Here is a 26,330-nt window from a genome sequence, read left to right as displayed (position 1 = left end):
TTGGAAAATGTTCCATATGCTGATGTGAAGAATGTATATTCTGCAGTTCTTGTATAGAATGTTCTGTAAATACGTGTTAGGTCCATTTGTTCTAGAGTGTAGTTTAAGTCCATTGTTTCTTTGTTGACTCTCTGTCTTGACTATCTGTCTAGTGCTGCTAGTGGAGTGTTAAAGTTTCCCACCATTATTGTGTTGTTGTCTTACTTCTTAGGTCTAGTAGTAACTGTTTTCTGAATCTGGGAGCTCCAGAGTTAAGTGCATATAAATGTAGGATTGTAATATCTTCTTGTTGGATCATCATTATATAATGACTTTCTTTGTCTTTTTATTTTACTATTGTTGCTTTAAAGTCTGTTTTATCTGACATGATAATTGCTACTCCTGCTTGCTTTGGGTTTCCATTTGCGTGGAATATCTTCTTTTACCCCTTTACCTTGAGTTTACACAAATCCCTACATGTTAGGTGAGTCCCTTAAAGACAGCAGATATTTGGTTTATGACTTTTATCCATTCTTCTAATCTGTATCTTTTAAGTGGAGCACTTAGGCTATTTACATTCAACATTGATATTGAGATGTGAGGTATGGTCCCAGTCACCATGTTGTTACCTAAGTACTTTGTTTTCTTCATTGTGTTATTGTTTTATAGGCCTAATGAGTTTTATGCTTTCAAGAGGTCACATTCTGATGTATATCAAACTTTTGTTTCCAAATTTAGAACTTCTTTTAGCATTTCTTATAGGGCTGGTCTGGTAGTGGCAAATTCTCTCACCATTTGTTTGCTTGAAAATGACTTTATTTTTCTTCCATTTATGAAATTTAGTTTTGCTGGATTCAGAATTCTTGGCTGACAGTTATTTTGTTTAAGGAGGCTAAAAATAGAACCCTAATATTTTCTGTCTTGTATGCTTTCTGCAAAGTATCTATTATCCTCTTACAGTACTTCTTGTGCCCAAATTTTCTTAGCCATTCTTTCACAATATATTCCAAATCCATTTGTTTCAGTGTACTTCATTGCTACCACCCTAGTCCAGGCCACCATGATCACTCTGCTGGACCATGAGAGCATCTTCCTGACTGGTCTATCTGCTTCCACTCTTATCCGTATTAGTAATTCACATGCCACAAAGCAGTTGGGGTAATCTTTTTTTCTGAAACACATCAGATCTTGGCTCTCCTTAAAACCTTCCGGTGGCTTTCAGTTGCATTTATGATGATACTCAACTCCTCTGATGGTCCACAAGACTCAAGATGATCTGGCTTTTGCCTGCTTCTTCCACTTGTTCTATCCTCACACTCTCACCTACTATATTCTAGCCACAAGTTTTGGGGTATGAAGTTTCAAAACTCATTCTCATCTTGGGTCTTCTGTACTTATCATTTTCTCTGTCTGGAAACTCTATTCTCAGATCTTCAAGTCTGCATCATTCACATCTCAGTTCAAAAGGCACCTCTTCAAAGAGGTCTTTGCTGATCATACAATTTAAAATAACTGTCACACACAATTTAGAGTAATCCCCTGACATCTTTAAATCACATCACTTTGTTATCATAGCATACATCCCTACCTTGTGAATCTATTTGCTTCCCTGTTTATATCTGTCTCTGTCCCTTTTCTCTTGTTTTTTAACTTTTCTTTTAGGTTTAGGGGTACATGTGCAGGTTTGTTAGAGAGATAAATTGCAAGTCGTGGGATTTGATGTACAGATTATTTTGTCATCCAGATATTCAGCATGTTACCTGACAGGTAGTTTTTCAATCCTCACTCTCCTCCTACCCTCCACCTGGTGTTTGTTCTTCCCTTCTTTGTGTCCATAAATACTTGATGTTTAGCTCCCACTTATACATGGGAACATGCAGTATTTATTTTTCTGTTTACGTATTAGTTTGCTTAGGATGCCTCTAGCTTCATCCATGTTGCTGCAAAGGACATGATCTCATTCTTTTCTATTGTTGCATAATATTCCATGATGTATATGTACCACATTTTCTTTATCCAGTCTACTATTGATGGGCATTTAGGTTGATATCATGTCTGCTATTGTGAATAGTGCTGCAATGAACATACTTGTGCATGCATGTGTCTTTATAATAGAATGATTTATAATCCTTTGGGTATATATCCAACAGTGGGATTCTGGGTTTGGGAATTCTGTTTTAACTTCTTTGAGAAACTGTCAAAGTGCTTTCTCCAATGGCTGAATTAATTTACATATCTGCCAACGATGTATAAGTGTTCCCTTTTCTCCACAATCTTGCCGGCATCTGTTGTATTTTGCCTTTATAATAACAGCCATTCTGACTAGTACGTCTTCTGTACTTACTTTTAAGAATACGAGCCCCACAAAATTAGAGACATTGATAGACATTCATTATGACAGTATAGTACATGGCCATAACAAATCCTTGATACATATTTGTTAAATGAATGAGTTAGTTTCATGTTCCACATGATCTATAGTAAGGTGTTCCTTTCAAGATTTTAAAGTCCTTAAGGGCAGGGAAAATAATGTGTGTATCATTAAAAGAGACATTCTACCCTAGTATGTAATCCCCTGACACAGACTTTCTACCTTATTTTAGTTTGCTGAACTCAGCACCTTTTAAGGGTAAGCATCCTCCGGAGCTTCACCAGGCATCAATAAGCTGCTTCTAAACACATACCTGTCTATCTTTTCATTTAAGGTTGAGTCCAATCATTATAGTTCCTGACCTGTAGTACCTGACAAGTAGCTGTAACAAGAGCTGGAGAAATAATTTCTAAATACATAGAATGAATGAATTATTTATTAGTCTTACTTGGGTTCCATCTGTGCCAATCTTGTTCAGGGCTCCAACAGTGCTATACAGAAAGCTGATGATCTTATTGAAATTGTCATCTCCAATGCTCCAGGATCCATCCACCATAAATACCAGGTCAGCCTTGGCCGCCTTACATACTGAAGACCAACAATGAATTTTGAGTCGGAGAAAAGGGGAAAATTTAGTAGTTATTAAACCAGTAAGACAAATAATAGTTGCCCTCTGATAAGTGAAGCTCTTTTTCAAAGGGAAGATATAAACTTCTTAATGTTCATATTACAAACTCCTGTACACTATGCTTCTTTGCTGTAATTACTTTTTTATATTCAAAGTCCTGTTCTTATTCATGACTAAGAAGTTTCTATTATGCGTGTGGAAACAGAGAAAGAAAAAAAGTGTCCACCAACCACAGCCCAAAAGAATGAAAATGAAAGACTAGGAAAAGATGGGACTAAGGGGATTCAGAGCTCAAAGTATCAGCAAACACTGTCTCGTGCCAACTGATTGGAAAAAAGGACACGCTATCACTCTGTGCACCCTGTCCTTTTCTTATTGAATTAGCAAGTTAATGTCAGAGAGATTCAATCTCAGCAGAAAAGCATGTGATAAAATGGAAACAGATTAATCTAATTATAATTTGATATTCATTTGGGCTGAGGCCCTAAACAAACAAATTCTAATCTTGGTTAAAAAAAAAAAATTCTGTCTTTGTCCTTCTATTGCCCACAGATACATGTCAAGAAACGTACACTAATGCTAGCCAAGGGAAAGTATTATCAGCAGGTATTACAGGTATCAATAAAACAATCAAACAAGCAAAAAGAATTAAACAAAGCAAACTATACCAATAAAAACCTACTCTACTGAGAACATTTTTTTAAAGTTCTTTTATGTTATCATGTGCTGTTTCAGATTATCTATGCTTCTCCTCCTCTTCATTAGGGTTGATCATTGCAGTTGACTGTTTTATGATGAAGCAAACAATTTGCTCTTCAATAATCTGAATCTTTTAATCTTATGCCAATTGCACACAAATATTCTATGAGATAATGTGCTTTCTCCTTTCTTTAAGGAAAACCTCACTTAGTTTTTATTTTATTAAGTACAACTTTATTGCCTTAAAGCTATTTATTATATAAAATAAACCATCTCCAAGTGAGCTAATACTCTAGGGGCGGTACGGATCTGGTGAAGTTGTTCTCATGAGTTCTGCGGTTTATAAAATTTTACAAATTTGTGGTTTGAACTTAAAGCTGAAAGGAATAACAAGATCTGCTAATTATGAGTTTATAAACAGGTCATCTGTTTCCATGGAAAGATAAAAATGAAAATTAGGCTTCATTTTCAAAATGAGAGCAAATTCTATTAAAAAATACACTCAAAATGAAAAATTTAGTTAGTAAATCAAAGAAAGAAAATATATCAACATGCATAAAGGAATTACCTCTGGGGTAAAAAGTTGTGTTTTTAATGTTCTTCTTTTATGTTTTTTCTATGTTTTAACATTTGTTTAATAAATATTTAGTATTAGTTTAATAATACAAATTTATTAGCTTTTAAATTAAATATACCCAGGACAAACAAAGCCTAAAATACACAGTGCATTCAAGTTGTAAAAGCACCATCTAAAACCATCACAATGAAAATCTCAGAACCAATGTTTCTACTTTGTCAATCCTTAATCCCACAGACCTTTCCAGATCACATAAGTCTTCTATAAGAATTCATGAATGTTGATAGAATAATATCCATACTCAGCTATAAATAAAAATATTCTGACCTCAGAACATTCTGTAATATCAGCATCAGAGGTGCCTAATTAGTAAATTTATCAATTAGGATTCTGTTTCCAGTTCCAATAGTGAGAATAACCATAGATATTGAGACTAAAGAAGGCTAGATATGAAGCTGGAAGAAGAAAGAATTCAGCATTCCAGGTAGAGTGAATAGCATTCAAAGACGCAGGACAGCATAAGACATGTATGGGGAACCTGAGTTGTACAATTTTGCTATTATATAATGTATTCTGGGAAATAATACTGCAAAATAGATTGATTCGTGAAGACTTTGCATGCCATCCTAGGATGAATTTTGAGCTTTATTAGAGTTCTTAATTGCCTCTGTTTCTTTGTGTCTTCCACTCTCTGCAGCATTTGAATCCACTGACTTTAAACTCCGAACAACTTATTTTTTATTGTTTCCCTGGTATGTAACAGGCACTTTAAGATGCATTATGAATGGAAGAACTCTTCCAATACAACCTTCTAACGTGTTCCACTTTCTCCTCTCATTCTTCCAGTCCATCCTCCCTATTTCGCCAAAGTTATCATTCTTAAACATAGATTTCATCAGATCACCCTACCTTCTTACAGATTGTCATGACATGCCATTTCCCACAAGATAGAGCCCAAATTCCTAATTTTGTCACATTAACCACTCCATAACTCTATCCTCATTCTTTTCTCTTTAGTGCCACACTAAAGCATTTATGATTCCCTAAATCCATTAAGCACTTGGATCACTCTTGACGATGAGTGCTATTCACCCCGTTACTTATCTCTCAAACTCATTCTTCAAAATGTAGATCAAATTCCTCTTCTTTTATGAGTCATTAGTCTACAGCAGCATTAACCATTACCACTTCTGGGCTACCATAATACAACTGCTATTTTGCAACTCATAAACTTGACTGGTATTTATCTAGGCAAGCACCCATTTCTCTTTAATACTAAAATAAACAGAGAGCAGCAATCACGTATTATTATTGTATTTCCCACGCCTACCATAAGAGCTTTGAGAATAAATAGTAGGATTAATAAATGTTCATTACTGAAATGAAAAAAATAATGATCACTACTTTGTTGGGGGCCTTTTTAAAGTTACCTCAATAGCTTAGGTAAAAGGTGATGAGGAACTATTGTGATGAGGAAAGAAAACACAACTGGAAAAGACACTTCAGAGTTCGGCTGGGAAACTATTATTGTACCTGAGAAATTACAGACTGGATTTTCATTTACAAATTATGTAACTATTCTTCCTTAATGAATGTTAACTGCTCTCATATTTCAAAAAATTAGTATTAAACAATTCTGTTAGTAAATCCACTCTTTGTGTGCAGAACTGATATTAAATGGATATCATTCAAGCCCATCATGGTTGATAAGCATTTGTATTAAGGAGAAAATTAGGTAGCACAATAAATATACTTTATTAATACCCTGGTTTTAAATGAACAGGCAAACAAAACCAACACAAATCCTAAACCTAGAATCAGATCATTATTCTATTATTATTTTACCTTCTTTTGCTGGTGGAATGGTTGGTGGAAAAGTTGGTGGTCGTGTAGGAAGTGATTCTGTAAAGGAAAGGGAGAAAGGACATCAGTTTGCCATCTCATCTGTGGGAAAGAGAACAAGGTCATGGAGTACTAAATATTCAGGGGAGTCAATGATTTTGATAACTGTCTTCCCTGAGAATTTAATGAGTACTATAAATCAGCCATAGCCTGTGAAAACTGACTCCATCTATCGTCTCATCCTCAAACTGAAGGCTTGAAATGCCATTTTGCCACCATTCAGTTTACCCAGCAGGAGTCAATGAAATCAAACTGTCAACTACAAAGTGGTTCTAATGTTGATTTAAGGCAGGAATCCTGCCAACCCATTTGAAAGTTCATCTCCTGCTGCTTTCACACACACAATAAACTTCATTTCCATTCTGCCTAATGACTGACCATCAATCCTTGCTCAGTAGCACTTTTCCCTTTCCATCCTGCATCCCCCAGGATATTGGTCACCGGTGGACTCTGATTCATTTGGACTGATTCATTCTGCTCTGCTCAGACTGCATCTGGAAATGTCTTTTGGTTTTGAGGACCAAACGTAACATTGGCAGGCTAAAGTGTGTTTGGATCTTTTCAACCTGGATTATGTGAGAAGAGAAGTCCACGTACTCTGCAGAGGTGTGGCTTGGTTAAAGGATCTGGGGACAGTTAGATCAGAAGAGTGATTATCAATTCTCATTCCAGCTCATGTGGCAAAGCACCAGGAAGTTTTGGTGTCATTAGGCAAACATAAAATACAATGTTATTATGTATTCATTTCTAATTCCTGTTTGACACTAAAGACTTAAGAAAAACTAAGAAAATTATTCTAGTTATCCCAGTTAAATACTCAGGAAAACCCTCCTCTAATCATAGCCATTCACAGAGGGGAAGTCTAGCCTCAGGCGATACTGAGCACCAAATAGCTAGAAGGATTTGAGCTCAGGCAGACTGATCATTTGCCAAGAATTTTATAAAGGGTAGTTTCTTCATTGTCAGGAAGGCTAAGAGGTGAGTTGTAAGGTCTCTTCCAACTTTAAGATCCAATAAAATAAAATAATTTAAACAAAATGATTCAACATTAAAAGAATGAGGTCACTATATATTACTAAATGAAAAAATCTTCAAGATGATTATTTTGTGAAATAGGTCACAGAATACCATGGCATAATCTCTTTTGTGAAAAATAAAACTTACACACACATAAACACACACACACACACACACATACCTTTTACATTTTATATATACATGCTTTTTATTTTTCACAAATATGTATATATGTATGTGGGTGAAAAGGAAATATTTCTGAAAAGGAAGAACAAGGAAAGAGGGAGGTTGACAATGCACTTTATATATTTCTGTTTTACTATTATGGATATATATCACCGTTATTTTTAAAGGTAATTTTTGAAGCTAAAAACTCACAAAATTTAAAAACTGAGAATTTTTTTGTAACTAGGATTGCAAAACTTTCTTAAAAACCCCACAAAATGTTTCTAAAGCCATTTAAAGAATTTTAAAATTTGTGGAAGTAGTCAGTCATCTTAATAATTGTGCATCTTCTTTAATAGGGAAAATCAAGGCATCTCCTAAGTCTGGTCAATAAATCAAGAATGAACTCAGTAAGAGAGTATGGCAGCCAGATTAATATGACTGGGCAGAACATCTGGCCAAAGAATCTCTTGGGTAAGAAGAATCACAGTGAACTGGGGACACATGTTTATATTCTATATGTGACATACAGATTGTCCCTGTCTTCAAGGATGTGAGGGGCTGTCACTCAAAGAGGGAGTAGTCTTTACCTGCCTTGCTTCGAAAGGCTGAACCAGAGCCAACGGGTAGAAGCTACAAGAAGACAGAAGCCTCCAACATAAGGAAAACATTTACATCAAACAGAGCTATCTAAATTGGATTTAACCCTAGGTTAGTAATTAACCAGTGTGGGGTCAAGGACAGGAGAAGCTGAAGTAGATCAGGGGTTCTAAACACAAATGTTTCTAGGGGTCAGGTGAGCAATAAATAAGCGCAAAGAAAGTGTAAACATTAAGGTGCAGTAGCAAACTTAAGCACACACGCACTGTCTAAACAGACAGCACTTGGTTCCAGCAGATTGGCGCCATGAAGATAGATACTTAGTGTTGCAAGATATTCTGACTTTTCAAAAACTACTTTAAAACTTAAGGCCCAGAAAAAACATGCCTGATAGTGAGATCTAGCCTTTAGTTTATGACTTTTAAGAAGATAATAATGGTAACAACAGAAAGTACTTGCTCAATGACATACAGGTTGAAAAGCTCTTCAATGAGTATTCTTTTATTGGTTGTTTACTGCCACCACTTGAGGCAAGAGAGTAGTTAATTTCACTGATGAGTGAAAAGCTCAGAGATGCTGAATTGCCCAAAGCCATAATGCTAGAAAGGGGCAGAACAAGATCCTCAAACCAACCACTTGACTCCAAGTTTTGTGTACTACCAAGTTCCTATTAACTTCAAAACTATATGATTTACAATCCATAAGATGGAATTCTAATCAGCAATAAAAAGAAACAAACTGCTGACACAATCTATAACATGGATAAACCACAAAAACATATGCTAAGTGAAAGATGCCAGATGCAAAAGACTACATATGGTATACTTCCACTTACATGAAATGTCCAGAAAAGGAAAATGTATAATAAAAGAAAGTAGATTGCCTGAAGCTCAGGGTGGGAAAGGAGATTGACTGCAAACAGCAGGAAAGGTTCTTTGGGTTGATGGAAATGTCCTGAAATTTAATTGTAGGGATGGTGATACAACTCATTACATGTACTAAAAATCATTGAACTGCACACTTAAAATGGTACTTAAATTTTACATCATGTAAATTATACCTCAAAAATACAAGTGGAATATGAAAATACTGCATATTTAAGTGTCGTGAAATAAAGTCTTTGTATTACATAAAAGAAGATGATTTAATTTATTATACTTTTATCCTCTCTTTTTTAAAGTTACACGTGCATGATTTCCCTCTGCCGGAGAGGCTGGAAGAGCTATACACAGGCAGTAATCCCTTCTAAATGCCATGTACGTGATAGAGGGGTCACCAAGAAAGCCCACTGCCCAACACCTATTCAGACACAAATCCTCCTGGAATTTCAAGTTTAAATTCAAGATACTGAGTTAAGTCCACAAATGTCCCCCAGAATTCACTACTTTTCAAACCATTTTAATGTTTGTGCACCCAGGGTCAAGAATCTTTGACTAGAAGTCTTTTCAAGAAGTTGACACTCCCCTTGCTCTTTGGAACATGTTAAAAGAGGTTTGTTTTAATTTTATACTTTGCCTTTCCCTTTAGTGCCTCACATCTGCAGTCAGCTTGGAAAAAGTGCAAGAGCTCCTTAGGCAAACAGTAACTCTAGGGTCAGCTAGTTGGAACATCTTGGCTCCCTTCCCATCCTCATGGCTGTGGTAATATGCCATTGTTTTAAGGTCAGAGCCAAGTCCTCAAACTGCATTTCACACTCCACATACCACAAAAGTTCCTTATGGATCTGGATCACAATATAAGTCATTGTCTCAATTGCTTTTACTATCGTGTGGACTTCTAGTCTCTTGTGAAACATATATGGAGAATGGAAATAAAAAACCCATATTGATGACATCAGTGGGCCATAGGCAATGCATTCTGGGACTGAGTAAGAGGAACAAAACTTGTATTAAGTATATTCCTGAACAGCAATAGCTAATATTTTTCTAAACTGGATAAGGTATTTTCAAAACAAGATGCCTAAAATTCTGTTTGTTCATGGGGAGAGGGATCAGGAGAGAACACACATGACTTACGTGTTTTTTCCATTATGCTCACACTAGGTCCTTCAATCTCCTGGAGCTTTGTATAAACACTGATTTTATATTCAGAATCAGGCTGAAGTCCATAGAAGCAATGCCTGGTTGTACCTCCACCCACAGTTGATTCTTGCTTTTTTGTATCTATAATAAAAACAAACCAAAACAAAAACATACGCATATGAAATTTTTGAAACACAGCCATTGGCAGATGATTTGCTTCTAAAATACTTCACATGTGTAGCCCACATCAGATAAAGCCAGAATGAGTTACATTTGTTTGAAGTATTGTATCTTCTTCCAAAGAGTTAATACACTCACTGGTATTTTTCTATGAAAAATCACATTGTATATGTCCCAAAATGATGTTTACTATTAAAAGGCTTCTGAGATCAACTCTGTACTTAATGGAGAACTATTAATGCATGTAATTATATGCACATATCCTAACTGATCTTCTGGACAGGTGCAGATGTGAGGGCATGTTTTTTTCCCTTTTTTCTTTTTTTTTTTTTTTTTTTTTGGAGATGGAGGCTTATTCTGTCATCCAGGCTGGAGTGCAATGGTGCGATCTCAGCTCATTGCAACCTCCGCCTCCCGGGTTCAAGCAATTCTCCTGCCTCAGCCTCCTGAGTAGCTGGAACTACAGGCATGCACCACCATGGGTGGCTAATTTTTGTGTTTTTAGTAGAGATGGAGCTTCACCATGTTGGCCAGGCTGGTCTCGAATTCCTGACCTTAGGTGATCCACCTGCCTTGGCCTCTGAAAGTGCTTGGATTACAGGCATGAGACACCATTCCTGGCCTATTTTTTTAAAACCTGAACTCCTTTTTATTCAGTATGATTTTCTGAACACAGTCCAATGTTATATAACATAAACAGATACTTCCTTTTGGTCTCATATAACTTATTACCACCCAAGAGGATACCCTTCTAGGCAGTGGTCTAAAGATACAGGTATGGATCTTAGAAGCCCTGGTCCATGGGTCCAGGTTGTCTTCAAAGCTGCCACAACTACAGGCAAGAGCTTGCAGCAGCCCTGGGATCACCAAGGAGTCCTCACACTGCCCAGTATCTCCTTCTCAGCCTTGACTTTTAACTGACACCAGTGATTTCCTTCAATCGCAAAAGACATTCCCAGGGAGTTCAGAGGGGCCTCTTCAAATTCCCAGCATCCACTCTGAAAATCCTTTAATTGAGGAAAAAGAACATGGTGCTTACATAGCATAGGGCCATATATGCTGTAGAACTCAGTCTCTCAATTTCTGGTTCATTTTTTATCGACCAAGGAGATATGTCATACACAGCCAATTCACATGGCACCTCCTCTGTCTTTTTCTCCACCATGACAGAGGCACAAAGAACTCGGGAGACCTGACTAACTATTGGCTCCTTTCTTTGTTTGTACGTCCATAGCAAAATTATGTGCATCTCCTGGAAGAACTAGTGCTGGCCCTTAGGTCCTGAGACAGGAATATGGATTAATTACATTCATCATTTCTTGAGGGTTTATTATATCCAGGTTCCGTGCTTGCTATTTAATTATAACAACAGCAATAAAGATAATAACAGCCAACATTTAATGAGTGCTTATCACGTGCCAGGCAATATTCTAAGGAATTCACATGTATTATCTCATTTGATTCTTATAACATTTATAATTATTCCCAATTTAAAGAGATGAAACTAAAGGTCAGAAAAGTTAATAACTTCTTCAAGTCCTTATTCTAATTAACAGAACTGAGATTGTTTAAACTGGTAGATAATAGTTGTACATATTTTGGGGGTTTGTGTGATATTTTCATACCTCTATACAATGTGTAATGATCAAATCAGGTAATTGGAATATCCACCACTTCAAACATTTATCTTTCTTTTGTGTTGGGAATATTACAATTTTTTTTCCAGCTATTTTGAAATATACAATTATTGTTAACTATTATTTCCCTACTATTCCCTACTATAGTACTATCAAATACTAAATCTTACTCCTTCTACCTAAGCATATTATTTCAACCCCTTGACCCACTTCTGCTCATTCCCCTGAATTCAGAACTCTAAAGCTCAGTTTCAGACGATGTTGCTTTAATTTCCACTGGTATATTCTAAGCAAATGTAAATGAAATCAATAGTTTTCCAAAATGAAACCATCTGAGAGCTGTTGAGTGCATATGAAATGTGCAAACATGATGGCTAGAGATCAGATGAGGAATCTTTATGACTCAGTGCTTTATCACTCCACAGAGCCTACTTGGGCGGCTTTCATTACTGAAGAGTTTCAAGTGTTTTCCCCATAGGCATAGAGCGTTGTTGTTGTTGTTTTTACCACAATGGACAACTGATTAAGAGGAGGAATCATTGCTACCGTGAAAAAACAATTATTCAAATTTCCCTCTAGATTGATCATCTTATCCATAAATTGCATGTGTTGAATCAAAGCTTCATAAAGCTTTATTTCTAGGGATTGAAAAACTAGTGTTGAAAAACAGCATTGATTAAATATATTACACGTATTATTTAGTGGTTAAAAAGAACTATCCACTCCTTCAAAATGTTATTTGCAGAGCAGTTTATGAAGAATAAACAGAATCTAGAAAGCATAAAAGCATACCAGTTGCTTTTTCAACTATAAAATGCAAACATTTTACACAATTTTGTCTATTTTATAAGTATCCAACCTAGTTAAATTTCCAACTATATTTTGATACGCATGTATTGAAGCAAATATATGTATATTATAATATGCATATATCAGAATAAACATGATATAGTTATTTAAACTTTGTCTATGGACAAATATAGACTTTTAAAAATATAATTGAATTGAAGCCATTTGTTAAATAGAATTTTAAATTTATTTTTATATATTGTGAATATTAGAGAGTTTCAGAAGTGAACTTTATAATGGAATTTTTATTAATATATTTGTTCAAAGTAAAATACTGTCAACTTTAATCATTTCTTGTTCATATATTATGAAAAATGATAACATTTAAAAATTGTTACGGTGTTTGTGAGATTATAAATTATGTGAAACGGGTTTGATAGTAAAATTTAGCGAACTCAATGTTTTGTTTTGCTTAGGTCCAAGTTTAGTCTGTGGTTTCCAGGCTCAGAATCCCACAACAACTGTTTTTCTGTTTTGTTTTGTTTTGTTTGACCCTTAGCTATCCATTAGAGCCTCCTAAAAGCTTCTGTGGGCCACCTGTAATACAAACATTTCCTGAATGTTATGCATGGATCACACTGATCTACCTCCACAAACCTTCCGAGGATTCTCCACGAGTCAATTCCAGAAATGCGCTTTTCTGTCACATTTCCTATTTCATGTACTTTAAAGACCCTTGAAAATAGAATATAAGCAGATCTTACTGCTAAAATAATACAGCTATAAACATTGGAAAACTGGAACAAGCACTATAAGATTAATGGCAAACAGTATCAATTTGGTTCCCAATACTAACAAAGAGGGGTTCCATGAATGGGGGTGTATCCATGTTGCTTTTGGCATATGCAATTCAGGCCTATTGGCTCTGCCTTAAGGAAAACATTCAAACTGACCAAATGGTGACTAATTTCCTCAACCCCTCATGCCAAAAGCAGGAAGTTAATTTTATTTTTTGAAACAGAGGGAAAAAATCTGTCTTTATTTGTGCACCATTCTTAGGAAGCAAGACTAAATCCATTCTCCAGATTATAATCATGCTGATAATAACGCCACCAGCTTGACTTACCAAAATGTCCTACAAGTAGTTATTGAGCTCTGCAAACAAAGAATATCATAATGTCACTGCTCCAAAAAGTTTAATTTTGATCATAGGTTTTGTTCCATATGGTGTTTTTTTGTGGACCTGGTCTTTGGTAAGGTAGGCTCTCCATTATGCTGCAATTCTCTATCCTTTTCAATAAATAATACTGCAAAGCTGACATCTCAGCACCTAAATAGGGACAAGTGGGACAATCCTCTGAACCCTGATCTAAGCAGGTTACAAAGAAGTTCATCAAGCTGTGGGGATTAGGGTGGGAATAAAGCATTTGGGCCTATGTGGCATATATTAATAAATAAATGAATTTGAAGGCAACCTTAGGTGCCAAGGCAACTCAAAAACAGCTGAAGAGAGGGATAAAATCCCAGAGCATCTGCAGCACTAACGGAGGATCTCACAGGGCTCTGAATTACCCAAGACCAACCAAAAATCTCTCACTTTGGACTGTCCTAGAATTAACCAAAAATCTATCATTTAATTTGGCAAATGGATGACTGAGTCAAAAGCAGATTTTGTTTCAGTCTTTCCTGAGAAGACCTTGTCCTTCTGGTAATCTTTTTTTTCTTGGCCATAAAAATGTCATAATATTTACATGGGTAAAGGACATCTGTTGCTTTTGCCTGTCTTGTATCTGAAATCTCTTTCTTTGCATCCATTCCTCTACACTCTTGGTCTTTATGGTTTGGGGAGGATTGAATAACACCCCCACCTCCTGCCACCAGCACCAGATACAGGGGTGGAAGGCAACTCAGTCCAAACAGGCAGTTTATTTCATGCCCTTGCACTCAATGACAGATTTAGAGGCATGTGACCCAAACCAGGCCAATATGACTCAGTTCCTGGACTTCTGTTGGAACTATTGAGAAAGAGAAGCTCTCTTTTCACCAAGACTGTTAAAGGTGGAAGCTGGGAGAATGTAATTCTGGATCTGACTCACTGAGCCTGACTGAAAATGAAGGCAGAGGAAAGCAGAATACAAGAAGGAGCAAGACTTTATCTCTAGAACATTGAACACCTAGGTCCAGATGTGCCTGAAGCCAGAGACTTTTGGACTTCTTAGTATACTAGCCAATAAATTGACCCTTTGGCTTAAGTTTATCTAGATTTCTGTGAGTATTAATAAACAAGCCTGAATGATACAGTGTGGCTATTCTACTTATAAAACCTTGCAAATTTCCAGTTATTGTCTCAGTTAATAGACGCAAATGAAATAATTTTACAGAAGCTGAAGCCCGGAGAAGAAAGTTGACCAGCGGTTGTGGTTACAGTGGAGACTTCATCACTGACTTATTCTCAGAATAAAAATGCACATGCTCAAGCTATGAAAAAATATGTGGAAAAAAACTGGAAAAAATTACCCATCAAACTGTAAGGATTTGAGCGAGGCATTCAGAAAGAGGTCAACTGGGATAAAGCTTTACTCCAACACATAGGGAAATTGGGTCTCATTTATTCCTAGTATCTCCTTTGCCTGGGATAGAAAGACTGAAATTTCCACAGAGACAGCATATGTAGCCAATATTACAGTCAAAACATCTGAGAGTCTGAGACTCATCTGCCTGTGGAAGAACAGGCATCTTACCACAAGTCCTTTAAAGGTAGTAATCAGGATGGTGATCACATTCCTCTGTATGATAATGAAACTCAACCTAATTCTTCTCCGTTCTAAAGTAGAAAGACTATTCCTTGCTCTGAATTGTGTGAGTTAAAATATCTAAACACATTTCCCACTGCCACCCTCACACTCACTCCTCCATCAAACATTCCTTTTCAAGTTGTCAATTAGAATCTTGCCGTCCAGCTGATAAATAATATTTAGTAAGACAACTGGGTGAATGAGAGGTGGGCTAATTTTTTTCATAAATCTAATCTCTCAGCAACAAATGTTGATGAGAAGTAAACTGAACAATACTTTTGTTCATTCTTGTTCAACTAAGACCATAGAGGTTCAGCTGAAAACATTTCTGGCAGCCTGAAAATAATACTGAGGGAGTACAAGTTCACTTAACTTGAAGATAAAAAGCAAATGTGGACTCATTTGCTTGCAAGCAAAGATCTTGGCTTCAGAAAGAGCTTATTGTGGTTTTAGATGATCAGATCAGTATTATCAGACAAATCAATCATATCCTCTGATAAAACTCTCAAGGCTGCTTTGCAAATATGCTAAACTAAAGCATTTAATTTAAAAAGCTACGAATATTACTGATTCCATTGATAAAGCCAGTTTTTATACATTGTTGTGTCAACATATATAGTTATAAATTTTTATGAAAGGCAATGAACATCCACAGGAACCCATGTCCCTTCATTTCAATTTCCTAAATCATATAAAAGGATAAATCACATAAAAGAATTGTGGGTTAGTTTGGGAGGGTGATTATTATTATACTTAGCATTTTTTCTTAGGCTTAGCAAATACCACTAAATGTCAACCCTTCTATATTAAAGTGTGACTTATAGAAATATAGGAAACATAACTCCTCCAGATTTCATAGTTGTTTCTCAAATTGCTGCCTGTGCTTTATCTACTTCTGGCATCCCATCAATCATATTTAACACAACCACAAAATCCATGCGACTTATCCTGACTTTCTCTCCCTCAATGTTCATTCCAGATTAATACCACTCCCAAATGTCAAGCCAATGTCAGGCTGGAAGGATCCTTACATCATATAGAGGGATTCACGGAAGCAGTGGTGCCGCATGTCCATCGTGATGATATCTTGCCTGGGATTGGCAGGAATTTCTTCTAGCATGTTCCACCTATCTCAGTTCTTATTCTACGAGGGACATATTTCCAAATGCTCTCAGTGCTCTCCTAAAGTATGCTTTCCACTTTATGGATTGTATCAAAAACGGGATTTACGGATTTTGAATGTAGCTATAGTCAGGAATATGGGCTACTAAACCCAATCTTATCTGGACTAGAAATAATTAGGTCATCTTGCTTTTCGGAAATGGGGAAACCAAGATCATTTGTCCAGAAAGAATAGGCTACATTTTTAACAATTTTACTCCCACGTTTGGAAGATTTTAAAAAATCATTTGGGATTCTTTAGCATCTCCTATAATCCCATAAAATAACAAAACATATCTTTTCTATTGTTTCTATAAATCTGATTAAGTATATTATTTGATTCATCTTCTGAATAGTGTCCATGCTGATATTGGGAAAAGATGATAAACTGGCTCTAGATATTCATTTTTGGGGAATCAGGCATTTGTTGTTGTTCTCAAAATTTTTAATGAAGAGAGTGAGACATTTTTACTGTTTCAGCTTTGGAACAAAGTCCCAAATTGGGGATGTACGTGAGAACTGTAACGCTGAAGAACTTGTTCATGATGGTATAGATACGTTAAATCTCTGTAATGAGGGTTTGTGGTTCACCAGTTATCCCCAAAAGAAAAAGAAACACTAAGAAAAACATTAAATTTAAACTTGGTCCCTAGAGAGTGATTACCCAAATTAGAGCACAATATAATTTTAATGTATGCTAGTCTTGGCTATCTGGCTGCTAACATTTTTGGGGTCCTTTCAGTGCACAAAGCACTGTTGCAAATGCTTCATGTGGAATATCTCAGTTTTATCTTCACAGAACTCTAAAAAATCAGCACTATGGTTATACCCATTACCAGATAAGGAAAAGGGAGGTTTGCAGAGGGTTAATAATTCGCTTACCAACCAGTCAGACTCTATATGCAGCATGACTGACCAGTACAAATTGCTTCCTCGACAAGAGGGCTGTTGTCTAATGCCACTTGTGTGTTGTACACAGCGGTGTGCAAAGAACCAAATACACAAATGCTTGACAAAAACATAAGTGATGGATTGTACTCACCCTGGAGGGATTCTATAACAACCCTATAGGCTGTGGCATGGCGATGTACCTGCCAGTGGGCACACAAGCTGGTCATTTCAACGTGTTTGGCTTGGAGATTTGTAACACCCAAGAACACTGGAATGAAATGGAAACATAACTGTATTACACTGCAGACAACACCACAAACATCCCTGAATCTGAAATTAACTTCTGGAACAATTTTCATTCAAAGCTGCATACTCAGAGCTGGGAAATCCATCAATTTACAATGAGTTAGTGTACAAAAGATAAATGTTTTATGACTTGAGAAAACAGATTGCAAAACATTATGCATGATGTGGTCTGTCTGCTATGTTTCTTATTTGTTTGTTGTTTGTTCGTTTTGAGACGGGGTCTTGCTCTGTAGCCCAGGCTGGAGTGCAATGGCATGATCTCAGCTCACTGTAACCTTGACCTCCTGGGCTCCAGCAATCCTCCTACCTCAGCCTTCCGAGTAGTTGGGATCACAGGCATATGCCATTACACACAGCTATTTTTTTTTTTTTTTTTTTTTGTAGAGGCAGTGTTTCGCCATGTTGCTCAGGCTGGTCTCAAACTCCTGAGCTCAAGCCATCTGCCTACCTCAGCCTCCCAAAGTGCTGGGATTACAAGTGTGAGCCAGCATACCTGGCCCTGTCTGCATTTTAAATAGAAGAGGAAGTACACAGTCATAGCAAAAAGACCAGATGCAAACGATGATGAAATTTTGGGTAATTTTCAATCTTATCCCCTTTATATACTTGTGTGTTTTCTAAATATTACACAATAAACACGTAATACTTGTATAATAAAAAAGTAAATACAGTATGTACTTATCAACCAATGAGACAGCCATGGCTTAAAAAGAGAAGAGTGAAATAGTCAAAATGGAAGTGTTCTGCAAACGGGAGCAGTTTTACAAGGACTGGTCTTCAAAACACGATTGAATAAACACTGTTGAAAATTTAAAAATAAAAGATTTTACACAGATAACACAAATTATTTTAAAAATACATAGGTTCCTATTAATCTTAGACACTGTGATATGCAAACATGGTTGTCTGGGGAGGCAGTAAAATATTGTTTCTACAAGACAATAGAAAAGTAGGTAGCCAGTGTTTATCATTTGGATCCAAGCAGAAAATCAACATATTTACTTTTCCTAATGACCTCTGACTTCCATTCATATCATTTTCTATTATTTCTCTCTCTCTCTTAGCTTACTCACAAATAAAAATACCTTGAAATTATCTTTTCAAGGTGGTAAAAATAATCTTGTTTAACTACAATTTACACATTTACACTGTTCCTTTCTGTTACAGAAGAAAAGAAGACTTTTTTCCTAAAGCCAATTAAACAATATCTCTTTCCCCTAACAAAAACAAATGACATGAATGTTAATTGATTTATATAACTTTTTTTGTTTTGTTTTTTGAGATGGAGTCTTGCTCTTGTCACCCTGGCTGGAGTGCAGTAGCACAATCTCAGCTCACTGCAACCTCCACCTCCCGGGTACAGGCGATTCTCCTGCCTCAGCTTCCTGAGTAGCTGGGATTACAGGCGCCCACCACCACACCCGACTAAATTTTGTATTTTTAGTAGAGGCAGGGTTTCACCATGTTGGCCAGGCTGTTCTCAAATTCCTAACCTTAGGTGATCCACCTGCCTCAGCCTCCCAAAGCGCTGGGATTACAGGCGTGAGCCACTGCACCCGGCCCTGATTTACATAACTTTTATCAATGTTAATGATTTATATAACCACACAAAATATTTTTTAAATACCTTATATTAATTTGTTTGCCATTGTGGGAGGTTTTCTTTTGCTTGGGAGAAAGAGAATAAATAATAAACCCACTTAATTTATATTTTAAGGACAAGAATGTAAAACAATTCAACAATCTCAGTCTTTTAAAATATGTTTGGAATGCTCAATATATTTATTAAGGGAGAGAAGAAAGGGGAAACAAAATTGAAGAGGGAGCAGAGAAAAGAGGATGGAAAAAGACAAGAAAGACTGGGGAGAAGAGAGACCAATAAAAAATCATAGTGCTAGGCGTGGTGGCTCACTCCTGTAATCCCAGCACTTTGAGAGGCCAAGTCAGGTGGATCACCTGAGGTCAGCAGTTCAAGACCAGCTTGACCAACATGGTGAAACCCTGTCTTTACTAAAAACAGAAAATTAGCCAGGCATGGTGGCGCATGCTTGTAATCCCAGCTATAGGGGGTGCTGTGGTGTAACTAAGGAAGGCTGTGAGGTTGCTACAGGAGCAAAACAGAGGAAATACTTGGAGGTTTCATTAGTGAAGCCACAACAGTGTCACATCAACAGCCAAGCACAAGATCAGAACCACAGTCAAAGGCTTCCTAGGTCTGTTGAAGATGGAGACTATTTCCTTTACGATACATTTATTCACTAGCTAGCCTTTAAGGTCTCAAGATATTCCATGACAGAGAATTCAGGACACCTCTTCTGTAAAAGTGCTGGCCGTACATGCAATCGGGGGGCGCTGAGGTCTGGCTTAATATATGGCCCACTTTTGCCTGACAGTATTGATTAGATTAATTATTTATTAGGGATGAGGGTAAGATATAGGCCAAGGGCATAAAGCCCAATCATTACAATAATAATAGTGGTTATTCATTGAATATTTGCCACACGATAAGCGTGCTACATACATTTTTTCTCTGTGATCCTCACAATTTGCCTGAACAATGGTTATTATTATCTTCATTTTAGAATTGAAAAAGCCTGGACTGAGGGAAGTTAAGCAATTTGCCCAAGGCCACGCTAACAAGTAGCAGATTTGAGGCTTATTCTTTCGATAATAACGTGACTACGATCTCAAGAGTGGGGCATGTGTTGTTGATTGCACTCAGGACTATTTTTATTAGCACATAGCCAAACCACTTGTATTTTGGTCATTTACGTGTTATCTTTAATGTGTATTTTAAAATGTGATTAAAAATCTTGAGTGATATAATGGACTTTGGGAACTAAAAGGGGAGGTTTGGAAGGCGAGTGTGGGATAAAAGAGTATGGATTGGGGACAGTATACAGTGCTCCAGTGACGGGTGCAGTAAAATCTCAGAATTCACCACTAGAGAATTTATCCATGTAACCAAAAACCCCTTGTACCCCAAGAGATATTGAAGTTTTTAAAATAAATAAAATAAAATAAAATAAAGATGTCGTTTGACTATCAAAAAAGAAAATAAAATGTATCAAAATTATTTGATTGTGATCATTACACATTGTAAACATAAATCATCACACTGAAGATTGCAGATCTGTGTATCTACACCTTGAATATATACAATTTTTATTTGCCAATTATACTTCAATAAAGCTAGAAAAAAATGAAAGAATAGTGAGTATTTGAAACAACAACAATATCTTGAGGGGTTTATAACAATAGAATTACAAAACAGATAGAAAAAGAGTAGCAAAAAGGAAGAAGGTATTATACATTGTTAAAAAATCCTTAAGCCAAAAAGCAGTAATTTAAGGTAGACTGGAATAAGCTAAGGATTCATATGGAAATCTCTAGGGTATCTATGAAAATTTAGAATATTTAACTAAAAAGCTAGTAGAGCAGAAATTTTTTTAATATATTAAAAAATAAAAATACTAATTTTCTGTTTAGGGTAATTACATGGATTTTGAAAAGTATTTAGGTCAAAAACTGTAAGTCAATTCATATAAACAAACAGATCATGCGGAGGTATAACAAACTTCAGGAATATGGAACATACATGCTGGAATTTGGAAAACACTGATTAATGCGTGGGTGTCTGGGAGTGGTGTACGTCAATGAGAAGTCCCAGATGGTGTGCAGACAACATGAAAACCCTCAAAGGAGTAGAGAAGGAAGTGCTGAGAATGGGATGGCATGTACTTTTGATGGATGGCATGTGTGCATGTGCAAGGGGGTGGAGTGACCCCTCTGAGAAAAGACAAACCTCTTCCTGCTCCAACTTTGACATTGGTCATCTTGGGCTACAGGCTGTTTGGAAAATTTCACTTAATTTGAAAAATGCCAACACAGATTTTTCAGAAGGAAATCCTATCTGCAATCTTGAAAGCCAGGTACTGACATCCCGCCTGTCAACCAGGACTCCGAACTACCCCGAATATACAGCACACCTTTCTTTCCCTGAAACACCATCCATAAAGGACAACATGGAGGAAAAGAAAAATGAATGACCAAATGGAAGCAGGGGTTGAGTGACAAGTTACAGTGAAAACAAAACAGCAAAACCCAGTGTGCTTGGGAGGCTGAGGAGGTTGAATCACGAGGTCAAGAGATGGAGACCATCCTGGCTAACATGGTGAAACCCCATCTCTACTAAAAATACGAAAATTAACTGGGCGTGGTGGCATGTGCCTGTAATCCCAGCTACTCGAGAGGCTGAGGCAGGAGAATTACTTGAACCCTGGAGGCGGATGTTGCAGTGAGCCAAGATCACACCACCACACTCCAGCCTGGGCGACAGAGAGATTCCATCTCAAGAAACAAAGCAAAACCCATGTACGGTTGAGGCCACTGTAGATGGCTCTTACATGTTTTCACCATGCCTGTCAGGGCGTCGCTGAAGCCTGAGGCCTGGGAGGCAAATATCTTCACATTGTAATCCATTCCACTGAGGAGGTTTGTGATAAGAATGGTGTTAATGTCAGCTCCCACAAACGTTTCCAGTGTTGGACCAGGAACTAAAGAAGAAAGAGGATATATTTTAGTTACAACAAAATATGGGAAAATAGAAGCACTCTTAGATCAAATTGTACTCACTTGACTGCTTTTCAGTTGCCTAGGATTACACAGAATGCAGACAGCAGGGTTGAGGTTTCAATCTGGTCTCATCTAGCTCTAAAAACTGCTGCACTAAAGGTTATTTTTAGGGACCTAGTCCTTTCCCCAAATATAGTTTTATCCTTGTGCTTATTCAAAGAAGTTGGTCCACCTCACAGTCTACCATCTGCTATATTGTTATGTACTATGTCATGATACGCAATTGAGGAATTTGTCCAATTAAAGAAATAATTCTCAATTGTCCCTTCTAAGGTAACCAACTTTGTTCCCAGCAGGCACGCAAGCAGCAGTCATAGCAAATTTTATCATGGAGACTAGGCCAAACCTTGCCACATTGTGAACCAGCATCAATGTTACCACTTTAGTTTTATCTACTCCTTTTAGGATGTTTAATACCTTTTAGGATGTTTAATAAGATTATGGTCTTATTCCAAGGCCCTTGATTAGCTAGCATTTTCAGACCTTTATGTTTTCACCTCTTCTTCAATCTAGTGGGGTCTTTAATGAAGCCTTAAAAACATTCGTTGCTAAAGCCTATACAAATTTATTTACCTCCTGCCTCTTCCCATGCATGCTCATTCTTTAACAGCTTTGAGTTAGTGACACGTTCTCAAAATACTCATCACTTTCCTCCAGAAGGCCCCTTCCAACAATACATTTATATGTTTCTCTATGTATGTGTTAACTCAATAGCGATGGTCCCAAGCGATGGCCCACACGTACAATGCAAATGACCATACATGTATATTTCTCCCACTTGACCTAAAACAGGATTTCTCAGCCTCAACACTATTGGTATTTTGAACTGAAAAATTCTTTATTCTGGGGCAGAGGAGTACTGTCAATGGTAGCATGTTTAGTAGTACCCATTAGATCCCAGGAGCAAGTCCTCCCTCACCAGTTGTAACAATAAAAAATGTCTCCGTTGGGGGGCAAATGATATCAACTGAGAACCACTGGCCTAAAATAAAACTTTTTGTGCTTAGAAAGTCTGATCAATATTTGTAAAATGATCCAAAGAACAAATTAAGCAAGGTTGTCTTACAAATTAACGCATGCTTCAGGCCTAAAGCAAAGAGACAAAAACACTGGTGATGCATCCCAATGAGCCTGGAGCAGGCTCGTGCATCCATGTTCTAGTCTTACTATTTTATTTTCCTGGTTATAAGGATGCTTGTCTGGAGAAACTAGAGGTGGGAGTATTTGAGTCTCATGGGCCTGAAGACAACAGCACATGGATAATGGGACACAATAGAAAAGTCTGAAAATTGATATGGGGCGAGAACCACATCTCAGATGAAAAATTGAGACTAATGGAGTTTTTGAAGGCAGAAAGGGCATACATTTTACTTTTATTTTTTGAGACAGGGTCTTGCTCTGTTGCCCAGGCTGGAGTGGTGTGATCACAGCTCACTGTAGCCTTGACTTATCGGGCTCAGGCAATTTTCCCACCTCAACCTCCGAGGTAGCTGGGACTATGGGTGCATGCCACCACACCTGGCTAATTTTTGTATTTTTTGTAGAGACAGGGTCACACTATGTTGCCCAGGCTGGTCTCAAACTCCTGGACTCAAGTAATCCACCCTCCTCAGCCTCCCAAAGGGCTGAGAATATAGGCATGAGCCACCACACCCAGACAGCAGAAAATGTTTTAATGACCCTAAGAATGTTTTTAAAATTTTCCTGCCAAATTAAGACAAATGATTGGAGATGTCCTTTCTGCTGAATAACTAGAGCACTGCAGGCCCAGGTCTAGAAAACTGAGAAGACTCTAATAACATCAATTCTAGTCTCCTGTTTAAACTTCGTGAGATTGCTAAGAATGGGGAGATAGCACTGTAAGAGGTGCTGGTGCACACGGTCTCCTCTTCACAGGCATACAGACCAAGGGTGCGATTGCTTTCTACTTGGATCATTTTCATGCCTTCAAGACATAATGATGTGGGAGGTAGAGGTGAGAGGGATCCTCTTATGGAGGTGGCTAAGCGACTGGTGGAAAAGCATTTTACTACTGTGATGAGTTCCCCCCCATATCATTTCTAAACTGGGGAGACTAAGAAGTTGGTAAATGAAATTTTTCCAACTAATCCAAGAAGTAAGAGGTAGAGGAGAACTTTGAAATCCAAAATTCCAAATGTTTAGAACTTACATCTTCATTGAACATAAAAGCTTCCTATAAAGTCAAGGTCTCCTTAGATTGATTCCTGGTCTAGGGTATGATTAGGTCAAGTATATACCCAATATATATTCTTCTAATTGATGTGCCCAGTAGTTTTCTATGTCATGTCATAGCTTCATCATCCTGATAATATCTACCTTATCGCTAACCATACTAAAACACTTTATTTTTCCAAAACAAGTAAGAGTTTCTCCCTACTTCTTTAAAAAATACAACTAAACATAAAGTGTTATAAGAAAACAATTTATCTTAAAAGACATTTTAAGTGACTACTCATGGTATCAATATTATTTACAAAGCCTTACTTACCACTGACAGGTTTGTAGACAATTCTATAGCCTTTCACCGGGGAAGACGGGGGGTCCCACGTAATGCGCAACCGGTTATACCATTCCTCGGACACCCGCAAGTTCTGGGGCCCTGAGGATGGCACTGAGCAGAAAAGAAAAGGAAAAACAGGGATTCACTGTAATTTCCTTCTGTATGTCCCACACTGTTGCCACCAAAATATAAGACATCTTGCCACAAAATTAAAAATATTTAAAAGTGAAAGTACACTGAAACACACAATGAGAAGCCTTTGAGAGTCTGTGGTTGTTTTTTTGTTGTTTTTTTTTTTTTTTTTTTTTTTTGAGACAGAGTCTCACTCCTTCACCCAGGCTGGTGTGTAGTGGCACGATCCAACCTCCACCTCCTGGATTCAAGCAATTATCTTGCCTTAGCCTCCCAAGTAGCTGGGACTACAGGCACATGCCACCACATCTGGCTAATTTTTTGTATTTTTAGTAGAGACGGGGTTTCATCGTGTTAGCCAAGATGGTCTTGATCTCCTGACCTCGTGATCCGCCCCCTTTGGCCTCCCAAAGTGCTGGGATTACAGGCGTGAGCCACCACGCCTGGCCTTCAATATTAAATATATGGGAAATAACTGCTTTTAGGACAAAACACTTTTATCTGAAATGTAGAAGTCTTTCATTGTTATTTCCATTCCCCTTTCATCAGTTAATTTGAGGTATAATTGAATTCAATCGTGTTTATTAGAAATGTCTGTCTCCGTGCCACTCTGTTCCACTAAGTATATGTGAACAGCAATATTGGGGGCATGTTCATAGAATGTTAATGGTGATTATTCTCAGAGGTAAGTTTCTTATTTTTTTTTTGCTTTCATCTTCATATTTCCTATATTGTTTGAAGTTTTATATTATTACTTATCCATTTTTTATCAAAACATTATAGTCATTTATATGGAGGACTATTATAAATTTGTATGCATTCTGTCATTATCATTTTGTTGTTAATAAAACTTAAGTTGTGTTAGCCACTGCTTAATCATGCTTAGATCATCCACAAATACTTCAAAATAATTTTACTATATAAAGACTGTTAAGATGTAATGGCATTTCTGTAATAAGATTTAGGCCCTATTTTCATACTAATAATCTTTAAATAGTTTTTATTTAAAGATAAATAAATAATAGCAAGTATTTACCTTGCTAGGTAAAATACTACTTGATGTCTTCTTTAATTGTTGCTTAAGTCTGTGGTTTTGGTTTTCAAACATTTATTTAGCAGCAACATATCAACATATGCTAGAAATTCCAGTGCATAAACCAAATCAAGATGCCAATATAGAGGTAAAGGTGGAGTGAAAAGTTTGAACTCTCCCTACAGCTCTACTCTTCTGTTTTCCTTCTTTCCTTCCTCATGTCCCCTGAGGAAACAACTATAGCAGCTCTGAGGACTCACAATACTCTGGGTGCTGTTTAGCAAAATGTGC

At 37.0% G+C, this 26,330-nt stretch overlaps 1 protein-coding gene across 1 annotated transcript in view; it reads right to left on the bottom strand.

The window, feature by feature from the left end:
• Window positions 1–26,330, bottom strand: part of COL14A1 (collagen type XIV alpha 1 chain) — a 250,092-nt gene that overhangs the window by 108,433 nt on the left and 115,329 nt on the right. Inside the window, exons 21-26 of the mRNA XM_023223077.1 lie at window positions 24,863–24,985; window positions 22,125–22,274; window positions 17,564–17,680; window positions 9,954–10,100; window positions 6,100–6,156; window positions 2,799–2,938 (exon numbers count right to left, since the gene is read on the bottom strand). Of these exons, the coding sequence (XP_023078845.1) occupies window positions 2,799–2,938; window positions 6,100–6,156; window positions 9,954–10,100; window positions 17,564–17,680; window positions 22,125–22,274; window positions 24,863–24,985 (734 nt within the window). The remainder of the gene's footprint in view (window positions 1–2,798; window positions 2,939–6,099; window positions 6,157–9,953; window positions 10,101–17,563; window positions 17,681–22,124; window positions 22,275–24,862; window positions 24,986–26,330) is intronic.

Source organism: Piliocolobus tephrosceles, chromosome 7 (assembly GCF_002776525.5).
Source record: "Piliocolobus tephrosceles isolate RC106 chromosome 7, ASM277652v3, whole genome shotgun sequence".
Lineage (NCBI taxonomy): Eukaryota > Metazoa > Chordata > Mammalia > Primates > Cercopithecidae > Piliocolobus > Piliocolobus tephrosceles.
This window is presented reverse-complemented; position numbering and strand designations above follow the sequence as displayed.